Source organism: Odontomachus brunneus, unplaced genomic scaffold (assembly GCF_010583005.1).
Source record: "Odontomachus brunneus isolate Ranch 3 - 2012 unplaced genomic scaffold, Obru_v1 Obru_scaffold_193, whole genome shotgun sequence".
NCBI lineage: Eukaryota > Metazoa > Arthropoda > Insecta > Hymenoptera > Formicidae > Odontomachus > Odontomachus brunneus.
The window spans coordinates 58,616-72,607 of record NW_022639643.1 but is presented as its reverse complement, the minus strand read 5'-3'; the positions used below and the strand labels follow the sequence as shown (position 1 = coordinate 72,607).

Here is a 13,992-nt window from a genome sequence, read left to right as displayed (position 1 = left end):
CGTGACGAAAAATTTGCAAGAGAAAGGGACGCATCTCACACTGTGAGAAAAAAAAATTTGTAACTGTCATAGGAAAAAATAATTACCATAAAATATAGTCAAGAAAACCATGTTTTTATTCAATTCTACTATAATACTAATGATGGTAACTTTGTATACTACTTGTACTACTACTTGCCATTTTCGTGCTGGAGCAATCAAAAAATATAGGCCGGAAATAACTATAATCTTAGTTGAATCAATCATTTTTTCCCTCAGGCCACTATTGATTACGAACCGAATTAATGAACGCTGCGATTTCCAATACGCGTGCACAAGAGAAAAGAGAATTGCTAAACATCTATTTATAGCTTCCTTTCTATAGAACCGTTTTTTTTTTCTTCTCGGATCGCGTCGTCGAGCATGAACGGATGCGTACTTATGAATACATAATACTCATGAATAAGCGATACACACGTTAACATCTGCTCATCAACGGAAGACTATCTTCCTAGTCTCAGTATTACGCGTGGAGAAAAATTAATCGATATGGTAAGGATAAAGTGCGGTTTCTCCACTTTTGGCTCTCTCTAATTGACGCAGGTGCATCCGCCGGCGACGAGGACACCGAGGACGAGCTGGAGTACGGTGGCGAGTCACGTGCAACGACTCTTCCACGTGGCATGCAATCCGCGATCTCCGCGGCGACCAATTCGCTGCCACGTCTGCCGGCGTCGGGCGTGCCTGCCGGCCTCACCGCGACGTCAGCGTCGACGTCGGCCACGTCGTCGTCGTCCTCGCCGATGCACAAGGCGCACAGTGTCTACCACTTCCTGCCGCAACACAGCGGCGTCAAGTCCGCCCGTTATCGACCACCTGGCTTCGCCAGGAACAGCAATGTACCCGGCGCGATCGGCGGGCCGAAACGCGCCGTCAGCGCGCCGGGTCTTCAAGTCTCCGGGTCGCAGTCGGCTGCTGGAAAGCGGGACAACTCCAGATCGCGGAGGCAACAAACGATGTCGCTCACTTCCGGTAAGTTATACTCTTTTTGTTTATGCGATCGACTTTCGCAGGAAAAAGGTTTAGTAATAACTATCGAGCCTGGATAACAGTTACCAAATTTGCTTTGGGGAAATAATTTCAACTAAACGTATATAAAAATTTTGTTTTCAATCAATACGTGTTTCATTCATTTGTTGCTGATTAATTCAACTCAGTCCAACCTAATCTAATCTAATAAAAAAACTAACCTAATCTTATTTACGGGACCTAACCTGACAATAAATAAACGCGTTTTCAATAAAGGAAATAGAATTTTGTGATTCTTATGAATTAAATTTCTAAGATTCAGGAATCCTGTTTGCTTCAATTAAAATATATTTATATTGCCAAATCAATTTAACCAAACTTTTTTTTCTGTGGTCAGAGATAACGTTGGGCGTTATTCGATATTTTGCTATCATTTGTGGGGGTCATAAAATAGATGTAATTTAGGAATTGTGAGAAATAGATAAAACAGAATCGACCAGAAACGAATGGAACAGAAACGCTGCTTTAAACAAGCTAATAAGAATCCCTTTGTTTAAAAGTGGGACTTTCGTCGAATGATGGCGGAAGAATTCACGAGCTGAACTTCCCGTGAAACTCACGCAATGGGAAAATATGTTTCAATTTTATCGGGAAATCTGCAATTGACGATGGAAACAATCGCTTTTGATATGTCCTGTACAAGCAACTGGTGACGTGTGCGATTATCATTGACATCCAATTTGGTTCGACTTACGTCAAACCGCTCCATAAATTCATGCATATCTATCGAGGAAGTTTAAAACGGGATAAATGAAACATACAGAGCTCGTCTTTTCATTATCAATGATGTATTCTTACATTACCATAATTTGTCGTCAATTTATCGGCAATAGTTGACTAGGACAAATGTAACTGCGTAACAAATATGCATGAACTTGTGAGTCGCTTTAATAGTTAATCGAAGTGTCAAGTTCAGTCGATCAACATCAGTTACTTATTCTTTCTTCTCCGATTAAATCTACTAATTTATTTGTGGTGATATATCGTGACTTATATAAGTGGCTTATATATCAGTGGTGGCTTATATATAAATGACTTCTTCATTTCGAGTGAAATAGACAGAAGAAAGAAGAGAAGAGCGTATTCTCTTTGCGCGGAGGCGCGCTTTTCAGCGACGACGGGAGAAAGCGCGATGGATGAAAGGAAATTCGGTCACCACGTGTGATCCTACGTGATAAATTAGACGGCCGCGTCGTCACGCACACGTGGTGCGCGCGCTATGCAAATGATCGAGTATAAATATGAAATTACGGCGAGTCTCGCGTAAAAGAACGCCAGCGAGAGAAACCGATTCTTCGCGGATGACGGCGGAACGGAGAGCGCTCGGCGAAACGCGAAACGCGGATCGCGAACTCCTGCTGCGATTTTAACCCTTAACTGTCATCATATTTCTTATGATATACTGTTATGATATATAGTCCAGAACTGCCAGATACGGGCAACCTAGAATTATCATAACTTTGCTAAAAGTCAATATTTTTGGACATATTTTTTTTGGACATCCAAAGATGCAAAAAAGCCTCAACTATAAAAATAGCAGCGCAACAAAATCAAAATCTATAAATAGATTTTCGCTATTTTGAAACAAATAATAGTAAAAGAATCCTTATGTAACGAGAAAAAATAATATTTCTTTCTATTTATTTACAAAGAAATAACAAATCGAGAAATTTACTCTTTGATTAAGATATTTAAATAAAATCAACGGAAGTTTTTTTTACTAAAAGTAAAAAAAAGCTTATAAAGAACTTTGTAGAAATTGTTCCTGGAGAAAATCGACTCACTATCAGTTCGAGAATCTGCCATTGAAAGATATGACCGTGAGATACAGCTTGTACGTGCGTCGTGATTTTAAGGTGTGATTTTTCACGTAAACTTGAGCAACGTGAAGCAGCCGCGAATCTTCCATTGTCCTCCTCTCCGGAGGCGTAAACGTTGCGAAAAGCGGGACAGCGTTGCGAAAGTGCACGCGCGCGCTCATCGCGTGAAATTCGTTGTAATAACAGCTCAGAGTTGTATCCGCGCGATCTTGCGCTTTTTCTTAGTTTTATCTCCCTCGATTGAGACGAATTAATTCAATCGTCAGTTACGTCACGGATTGCCAATTGCATCACACGCCGGTAAAACGGTGTCGTTTCGTCACACCGTTCAAGTCGCATTCCGAACGTCCGAGTTGCGTTTTCCTGGGTAACACGCTCGATTATGTAAAACGCGACGCGTTTATCTTGTAACACTACAACCTTTACGGGAAGAAAATGTCTCTTTGCCCTTCCGTCGACAACGAACTATATATAGCGGGAAAAACAAGGTAGCAAAAAGAAAGCGCGTATAACGCGTTATAATATATATATATGTGTGTGTGTGTGTGTGTGTGTGTGTGTGTGTGTGTGTGTGTAATTTTAGAGAATCTTAATTGACAGCTTGTGAAAAAATTTAACATAAAATATGAATATCACGACGCGAGACTGATGATGGAAAGTACATAATTTTTCAAATTGCTTTATATACATAAGGCAAATATACCGTGCTGAATTAATTATGCACTGAGAGAAAGGGACTTCTGCTGAGAGAAGGAGAGCCATTTCTCGAACTTGCCTCCTTCCGCTTCTCAGATACGCGGATTGCGCGGATTGCGCTTTGCTACACTTTTTTTCTTACTTCAGAGGCGGAAAAGTGCGCGCCGTTCGCTCCCAACCTGAGCGGCTTTTATACGCGACAAGTAGAACGCGCGCACTGATAATGCGGCGGCGTTCGGGTGCTCGCTCGAGTGTAACAGGTGCAACTGCTTTATTACGAGGTTTCCCTCCTTTTCCTGCGCCATGCCTCCGACAGGCCCCCGCAGGACGGCCAGTATACGCGCACGACAATCGATAAAGCCACGCGGCGGTGACCCCACGCACCCGGCATTCTGCGTATGCGTACTGTCGAACTTTACGCGCTGTCCTGATCATGACGTTCGACTGGCACCTTGATTTTTCCAAGACGGTCGATTGGAAAATTACAAAAGAAAAATCAGACACCACGTCTGTACTGCTACAAAACGGTAATAAGAAGACAAAAATTCTTTTCGCAAATAGAACTGATACAAAGGGTTAACGCGAAATCACGGAATCGCGGAATGTGACACGAAATTTCCGTCTTGAAATATGTGTGTCTATGTGTGTTTTCCCTAGAGTTCTGCTAAACGCGAATAAATTGCATAATGCGACGATAACTCGGGAAGCGAGATTTGTAGCAACATGCCGCAACGGATTGTAAACTTACTGCGATGTCGACACAATTCATATCGTGCCTTGCGCACACATAGTAGATTGTGACGGTGTGCGAACGGCGATACGATTGCAAGTCGAATGAAACTGTTCAAATGCTTTCGTGCGCCACTGTATATTTGCCAGCTTATCGATCGGTGGAACATATCGCAATGTTTGCCGAGCATTGACCTAATCCACTTGCGAACGTAAATACCTCTCTCGATAATATCGGGCCCGTGTCTTTCCCGCCTACGTAACATGCTGTTACAGCCGCAAAACGCGGCGATTAAGGGGAGGAATAATTATGTGTAAATCCGGAAATTTTCCGAGAAAATTTCCGGATTCGTTATTTATTGCACAACAAAACTAAAGACACTCACAACGAAAATTGACTTCTCACACGTGCACTCGTTTAATCCAAATGTCTGGAGCTAAAGCAATTAACGTTGTGTTTCTTTTAACGTAATTATTTATGTATAACGTCACAGTTCCCTCCGAATATTTTCAATTATCATTGTTATTTCTTCGTTTAATATCACGTTGATATTTTACGCGACTTTGTGTCTTCTTTCATACGAAAGTTTTTTTTTTCACTCAAAGAATTAGCCAGATTAGCGTGACATGCGAGTCGATTTTTTACAAGTGATTTTTCGTGAACGACTTATCGCGCCGAACTCAGTCCCGATTATCTGTCATATTTTAATCGCGTTAGACTAACCCTCACTTCGATGATTTCCAAACTTGCTTGTCCGCAGCTGGTAGACCTAATGAAATTATAGCTTGTGCCACTCCCGTTTTCAGCTGTGCCTGCCGCGGATCGATAACGGAGGAAGCCACTCTCTAATTCATGTGTCTGAGGGACAAAATCTTGAGACAATAAAAAATTCGTCTCTCCAAACGATCGTTACTAACTGACAAAATTTCTCTTCAATTTATGACAATTAACTTTTTCGTACCTTCGGCTTTCTCGAGAAAGATATATCGTCTCACATTGAGACGATTATACAAGTTTTTAGGGTCACTGATTTCAAATTAACTATCAAAATGTAAATTCAAAATGGTAGACTCAGCAGTCAAGCCAAATCCCTTAATACACTGCACTTCTCTTCGACGCAAAATTTACTACTAAAATATCATCTCTTCTCCCTCTCGAGAACGTGCTTCTGCCTATAATGTAGTGTTTAAGAGACACGTTTTCCGCTCCTCGGGAAACGTTTAGAGATCCCTGAAACAGACCGCGCTCACGTCGGCATCACGTCGCAATAACACCGTACGTGCGGTTAAAGCACGTTACAGCCACATTATATGCACCGCACGCTCGCTCGCGAGACTTCCGAGTCGCATACGTTCGTTCATCCTTTTTTGCTCGTTAGAGATCGGCGACAGGTTTACGTTCGACAACGGGTCCACGTCGGTGATTTATGCTCATGTACATGTTTCGTTGCCGACCGTCGTCGTCCTCACACCTGCTCGAGAGAGCCGTCGTATCGATTTTCCCCGCAGGAAATAAGGGCTAATGTAACTCTTTAATCACTGCTCTGCGTCGCCAGAGGCACGCTGGACACTCGAGTTATCTTATTGCCTTCGAAAGGCGCGACAGTTCAACAAATAGGAGACACATACAAGATATCGAAGGATTAGAGGCATCTGAATGGTGCAGAGAGATTTAATAAATATTGAGTTGTTCCGTAAGTTCGTTGCGGCGAAACATTTCAAACTTATATTGCTATAGTTAGCACAAGTTCAGTTCGTTAGTCTGGAACAATATTCGGTGCGTGCGTCAATTACATGTTCAAACATATTCCTTCTGATTTGAAAACACCTAAAAGATATAATCTCATTCTTGGTGGAATCCTCTGAATTCTAAAGAATTTTATTCTTAAAGCTTCAAGAGAATTCTTCTAAAATCAAGAGAAAAATATTCCAAGCACAATATGCTTAAAGTTAAAGCAATTTTCTTTCTTATCTACAAATCTTATTCTCATATAATAGAGATTTCTTCTAATAAGATAGCATTTTGCTCCAAGTAAACACATTCAAATAATCAAGATTTTTTATTCAAGAGGAAAGATGTTAGAACAATATCTAATAAAGTTCCGATTAGTAGCTCACTTCACTTGATAGTCCAAAAGAGAGATAATCTTTCGATAAAAGTTTTCGCTTAGAATATTGAATTAAAGTATAAGAGAATACAGCACTTTGAAACTAGTATCAGTTTTTAATCTTTCGCAAAAGCTCTTTTAAACTTATCGAGCAACTAAAAAATATCGTGCATATTGTGGGAAATTTTCGATTTTTCCTCTTTCTCGAGTTTTCCAAGAATTCTACTTCCGGTATCGTTGGAAGATGCGAAATATCTCTGAAGACGCGAATTCGCATCAAGCCGCTACTGGGAGAGAGCCGTGAATGCCGTTGAACCGACGAAGACGTGTTTTGGAATGCGTGTCAAGCTTTTTGCACCATTGGCATGAACGGTTCTCCGCTGATAACCGTGAAGCATGATGTTACGCTTCTACTTGTCGCGGATTTCTACGACTGCGATCCACATTGATCGACGCCTAATGCGACCGTACGGATAGATCATGTCAAACGCATGGAAAACAGTCCTGTCAGACAATAACTATTAATATATGCCTCAGACACGTGTTAAGGTCTGCAGAAACAGTCACGGTTAACAAGATTTATGACATAACGCTACGTCGTGTTACGCGAAAACACGCTGGAAATAGCCTCTTTCGTGTTACCGTGGCTTGTAATGTAACTATAGCCATGCTTCGATAGAGTAATCCGATAATTGCGAGTGCGGGCTGCGTTCGCGGTGAAACACGGCGGCGGCAGCCCCGTCTGTTACCCACGGTTCCACGTATAACTCCGGTAGTGAGTAATTTAATTACTTGCGGAATACGCAACGGCGTTTTCTAAAGGAAAGGTAAACCGAGTGGGATCAGCCGCGCACGCCTGCCAAACGGAAGTGACAACTGCGGCAAACGCGCTGCCTTTTAAAATTCTCACGGAGACGGAATTAGGAATATTTATTTTATTCGCTTACTTCAGGAAATAATCTTTATCATAAAGAATTAATTGATTATAATAAGATTAATAAGAGATTGATTATAATAAGATTATATAAGATTAATTAATTTGGAATTAATTGGTTTCGTTCGTTAAATTTTATTTGGAATTGACTTTGAATTGAATTATTTATTTAGAATTGACTTATAATTGGTTTTATTCACTGAACTTTCCTTATTATTCTCGCTGAATAATTCATCTGGGGTTCTCGTTCCGATCAAGCGAGGCGCGACGGAACTTTCGCCCACGCTCTCGATGCGTACTACGTCCCGGATACGTTGTTCATGCGCGTGAATACACAAGCGCTGATAGACATAGCTACGTTTTCCACGCATTGCGTTCTTGCACAATAAGAGCCGCAAGCAGTAGGCGAGACAAAATTAGCGACGGAGACAATCGAAAAGTGGTGAAATTCCTTCACGAGTCGCAGACGCACAACTATTTACGCCCACACGCGAGTAAGCTAATTAGCCCTTCCCGCTTAGTATCGCGAGACTTTAGACACGCGAATGCACAGAGCACAAGCAACTATTTTAACGACGGAATCTCTGACGAATCGAATTACCGAACGTGTGACATAAACCCGAGGAAATTAGTCTATTGCAATCTTTGTGAGATAATGATAGGCTTAAATAATAAATAATTAATGTTCTCTTTATGCTTAGCGAAAATTCTCTTATGTACATAGAAAAAATCTTTGTCCAGAAAATATCTTCGTCTTTGACATGTAAACCTTAAAATGAGATTACGTAGCGTTAAACGAAGATAAGTTACTTGCATCAATACATTTTGTATGCAACTTATGATGAAGTGGACTATTCATCAGAAATCTACTGCACTAAAAAACTCATTTAGTTGAGTTAACCAAAAATTTGGTTAAAATAAGGTGGAACAAATGTTTTGGTTGTGAGAACCAATATTTGGTACTTTGAACCAAAGGTTTGATTCTTTGAAATAAAAATAAAACAGATTTGGTTTCAAAGAATCAAATCTTTGGTAGAAAGAACGAAATTTTGGCGCTCACAGCAGAAACATTTGTTCGACCCTATTTTGGTTAACTAAATGAATTTTTCAATGTGCATTATTCTAACTTTTCTCCTTTTAAATCAAGAGGAATATGTTTAAAGCGGGATATCTACTTATCTCTGTCTAGGAGAAATTTCTATTAAAGATAAAATTTGACTTGTAGACGAAAAACTACAACGTTGAGTGACAGTAATTATTATTTTTTTTCTGCGAGTGACTAACATGACGAGACGGACGTCTCTCCAGTCACATCCGTGTCGTGTTGGATGGAATTTCCGACTTATACGTCGCGGCCTGATGGAGTGCGCTCGGCGTTGTAACGTAGGTACGCGACGCATGAAAGTCATTTTTCTCAGCACGGAGATACCTCGATACCGTTCACCTTGACACACATTCACCTAAACCCGTTTGCAAAAGTCGCGAACCGATCCCGCGCATCCGTTACCATAGAGCGTTTGTCGCGCGGCCGTAATTAGGATGCATCAGCGTGGCAGTATCGCGCGGCTATCGGCGTTATCTAATATCTAATTGCTCGTTACTTTGGCGTTACTCAGCGCGATGCAACGCGATTATCGTACGCCAAATGCCGTACGAGTGCCGGAGGAAAGCGCGGACATGTCGTCATTTTCGTAACGTCTGTTTAAATATTGCCTCCTTGTATCATCCTCGTCCTCACTAATCTGCGCGTTAAAATTTGCGAGATCCCGTATGGAAATTTCTACCCGGAATAGTCTAGGTATTAACTAGCTTTCGTAAACTAGCCTATCTAGAGCCTATTTTGTAAATCTGACCAGCACCTAGCTCTATATATAACCTTGTAAAATCTAGACCTTAGAAATATATAACTATCCAGGCACTAGATAGCACTTTTCTAGGCCACTAGCTGGGGGGGCTGCTTCTTAGCTACATTCCAGAGCATGTAAAAGTTATACACTGTAAAAACTGATGTGTTAAACACATTTTATATATCTCAAATCATCCACTCTTATTTATAAATAAGAGTGTAAATTTACTCTTATGTGTAAATTTAATACAAAACAAATGTTAAAAAGTAACACACATAATATGGAAAAAATTAACATCAGAATTTAACACTTGAATACCGTTAGGAATCACAGGTTGTGTTAAATTCGCATATTTAATATGTCAGATATAGATTATGTCAATTTAACATTTTCATTTCATCAAAACCGTAAATTAACGTTTCTCTCAAATGTTAAAGTAACGGAAGCTATACCTAGACATTGTTAAAGTAACGTTTTATTTTAGTTAATTTAACATTATACATATGTCAATTTAACATTTTCATTTCATCAAAACCGTAAATTAACGTTTCTCTCAAATGTTAAAGTAACGGAAGCTATACCTAGACATTGTTAAAGTAACGTTTTATTTTAGTTAATTTAACATTATACATATGTCAATTTAACATTTTCATTTCATCAAAACCGTAAATTAACGTTTCTCTCAAATGTTAAAGTAACGGAAGCTATACCTAGACATTGTTAAAGTAACGTTTTATTTTAGTTAATTTAACATTATACATATGTCAATTTAACATTTTCATTTCATCAAAACCGTAAATTAACGTTTCTCTCAAATGTTAAAGTAACGGAAGCTATACCTAGACATTGTTAAAGTAACGTTTTATTTTAGTTAATTTAACATTATACATATGTCAATTTAACATTTTCATTTCATCAAAACCGTAAATTAACGTTTCTCTCAAATGTTAAAGTAACGGAAGCTATACCTAGACATTGTTAAAGTAACGTTTTATTTTAGTTAATTTAACATTATACATATGTCAATTTAACACAAACTGTGATTCCTAACAGTATTCAAGTGTTAAATTCTTAGGTTAATTTTTTATATATTATGCATATTACTTTTTATCACATTTGTTTTGTATTAAATTTATACATAAATGAGAGTGGATGATTTGGAACACATAAAATGTTAAATTTAACACATCAGTTTTTACAATATAGAAAATGATGTGTCAGTAATTATTAAATAACACAAGGATATTTATAAAATGAAGAACAGACTTTGAAACAGAGTGTAGAAAAGAAAATTGGCTTATCGGTATAGTGATGCCGGGAGCGCTTTGTCATTATAGCTTTGACATCAGCGCGATATAGCACGATGCTTTTCAACTTTTTTTCAAGAATTTCCCCTTTTCGTCCTCCATGACACCATGTTATATTCAACTAATGCTACAGATCGCAAAGAATACACACGAAACGAATCCAAGAGATTATGAATTTACAAATTAAGCTCCGGTGACGCCATTTATATTGAGAAAACCAAGATAGCTAGTTTGGAGGTTACGATAACTAGAAAGCAAAACTTACCGGAATCTATTTTCAGAAATGATGAAATATTCACACGAGCTAGATTACATCTAGCGCTTATTCAGATAAACTATATCGGGAAAATTGAACAGACATTTGAACTGAACAAGTTATATTAACGAAGTATATTCTCCCTCAGCTTTCATTTACAATTATATTCTTTCATTATACACATCTGTCCATTCCTTATTTCTATCTAATATATTTCTATAGAGAGAAAGAAAGAGAGAGAGAGAGAGAGAGAGGGAGAGAGAGAGAGAGTTACAATACTTTTTAATTGACTTTACAATATCATTCTTGTTACCTAAATTGCCCTCTTATCTCCTAAAGTTACCTACTAATAAGTTCACGCTTGGGAAAAGAAAAAAAGTAGAAGGATTATGTCACTGTTAAAATAGTGTTCTCTTCCTACACACTTACTCACATATAATTATAATATCACGCGTTATCAAGCCCTGCCAGATATCAGACCTTGAATATAGACGCTGACTTCACATTATTCGTTTTAAACGGCAGGAAGCAAAAATCAGAATTATCGGTACTCTTGTTCCGCTCGCCAGAAGAAAGAACAGTCGAGCGAACGAGTTTGTCAGTGCAACAAGCAGTACGTTTCGCGTTGCGCGTCTCTATCGTATAAAAAGGGGAAGCTGCAGTTCTCTCTCGTTAATTATAGCCTGTTACGAAATATTGACAAATGCATCAAGCTGGAAATCGCTAAGAGTGTCGTTACTATCTTCACTGAACTTCTCGAAGATGTCACGTTATTTCCTCAGAATTTTGCTTATTTGGAATAAGAAACACCGGCGAAATGGAACTTAAGATTAAAATAGAGTTGAAGACTCGCGTCATGTTATTTTCCCTCACGACTCAATAAAGATACATCCTCATTAACTAACGCTTCAAAGTATATATATATCGACGAAGAATGGTCTAATCGTGAAAATCTCCGAAGTCGTCGGAAATTTGCAATTAAGAATCGCTCAATGCGATGACTAAAAGCACTCATCGCGATGACTAAAGGTGCACGTTACTCAACTTTCAATCCTACTAGCGACTCCTGGACGGCTAGAAAAATGACGCGACTTTTCGCTCCTGGGCTGTTTCTGGGATGTTGCTGTGGTTTCTGTTATAAACGACAGAAACCAGCTTGCGCCTCGTCGGCATCGAGATCGAGCGGCGCGAACGGGACGAGCAGGACGAAGGTCCTGGAATCCATTGCTGAGTTAAATGAGACTTCGTCGATCGAATCAATGAAAACGACAGAATTCGCGCTGGAGGAGATTTCATTGACTAAAGACGACTACGGTGTCGTGAAGAATGACGAGGTCTCCGCGCAGGATGTCTCCAACAGTGAGCAGGCCTCGTTGATAAGCCGCAAGAATGGCGCGATCGATAACTCGGACTGCAGGGGCAAATCCTTGTCTTGTAACACTCTGAGCGAAATGAAGCGCGTGATCGGCGGTCTGCCGGTTCTTCCGAAGAAAGAGAAGCCGCCGATGAACGATGAGAAGAAAATGTCGGAGAGCGATTCCGAGATAGGATATACTTCGGAGGTCTTCACGAAGTGTTCGAAGCGATACGGCCAGCAAAAAACGTCCACGTTGATTATCCCTCAGTTGATAATAAGTTAGTCGAAAAGCGATGTTGAATAATCGAATTCGAAGGGTCTATGAGAAGGAAATATTTGAAAATTTATTTGTGGGATGTAAAGTTTATTTCTGTGAGTGAGGGTTTTATATGCTACACAAATAAATGTTCAAATATTCTTTTCTCAGCGTTCAGGCATACAAAAAAGTTTGCACGCTAATATCTTAACGTGATATATGCAAATCGAAAATAATACATAAATACATAAATATCGAAATAATACATAAATATAAAAATAAAAATGCTACTTGAATGAGAAACTCCGTCACTGACAGAGCGATTATCTTGAAGTAATTTTCAAGTCTAAGAGTTGGGACGAGAATAATTCTGGTTGACACGATAAACTTCTGAACGGTTTACCATAGTAAAATAATAAGTAAATATTACTTCAATTAATTTATCACAATGAATCGATAAAATAATAAATAAAAATTACTCTGTAAAACGAGATATTTAACTTGACCCTGAAATTGACAAATTTTACACTGAAGTCTCGAAAATTTTCTCTTGTAATTGTCAATTATTTATTCATTGTAATTATTCATTGTTCTCTCTCGATAATCCGAGTCGAATAACTTAAGCTTCCTCTCATGATGTCATAGACGACGGAGGCAGTTTATCGGAGGCATGCAGCACGCCGATTATCGGAGCAGGATCACGAGCAGGCTCTAGTCATACAGTCATGGACATGGACGATATGGACCCAGGATTACATTCCGGTCACCTTGCAACTCGCGCCTCTTTGTCGAGCCTCGGGGTAAGTGCGATTCATTGAAATCTACACTGAAAGAAATTATTCGATAAGAAATTAACAGACGAATATTTCCGATCAAAATACCGATGAATTTTTGTATCCGATGAGAAATATCGGTTCATAATTTTCTGATCGGTTTATCTAATGTAATGCAAATTATGAAATGCCATTATGATCAGAAGTATCTGATTAAATTTAATCGGATATCCTGATCGAATGTAAAAATTCGTCGATATTTTGAATATTTGTTTGTTAATGTTATAACGAATAATTTCTCTCAGTGTGCACTGAACACGCAATGAGAAACAGACATCGGGTAGGAACACTACGTCTGGTTTACGACGCTGAAATCCTCTTTAGTCTTTACGACTCTAATCTTCGTGTCTGCGATTCCAGGCACGTTCGGACTCGATGGCGTCGGTATACAGCGGCGCGGGTGAGGGACGTTGCTGCCGATCCGTGGTCGTCACCGGTGAGGTGGAGTTCGCTCTGCAATACGACTACAAACACCTGACCTTCGAGGTACACGTGACGAAGTGCAAAAACCTCGCACCAGTAGACGTGAAACGCAAACGATCGGATCCGTAAGTGTTCCTCGCACATCTCTCCTCGAATTAGCATCTTCAATATATTATTTTATTTATGCTTGAAACTTAATATTTTCAACTAAATATTTTTAAAATAAAAATTTTTAAACGTATTTTTTTCATTTATTATAACTTATAATTTTGATATCAAACATTATGATAACATATAGATCTGTATGCATATGTTACATCGATATTTAATTAATATCCATTGCAAGAAAAAAGTAAAA

The 13,992-nt window shown here is 39.1% G+C and overlaps 1 protein-coding gene across 5 annotated transcripts in view; it reads left to right on the top strand.

Moving 5' to 3' along the window:
- The window catches only part of LOC116851838, a 63,426-nt gene that overhangs the window by 42,191 nt on the left and 7,243 nt on the right, over positions 1–13,992 (top strand). For all 5 annotated transcript variants that reach the window (XM_032831670.1, XM_032831671.1, XM_032831672.1 and 2 more), the window contains exons 11-13: positions 583–1,011; positions 13,024–13,178; positions 13,572–13,759. In XM_032831670.1, the coding sequence (XP_032687561.1) occupies positions 583–1,011; positions 13,024–13,178; positions 13,572–13,759 (772 nt within the window). The remainder of the gene's footprint in view (positions 1–582; positions 1,012–13,023; positions 13,179–13,571; positions 13,760–13,992) is intronic.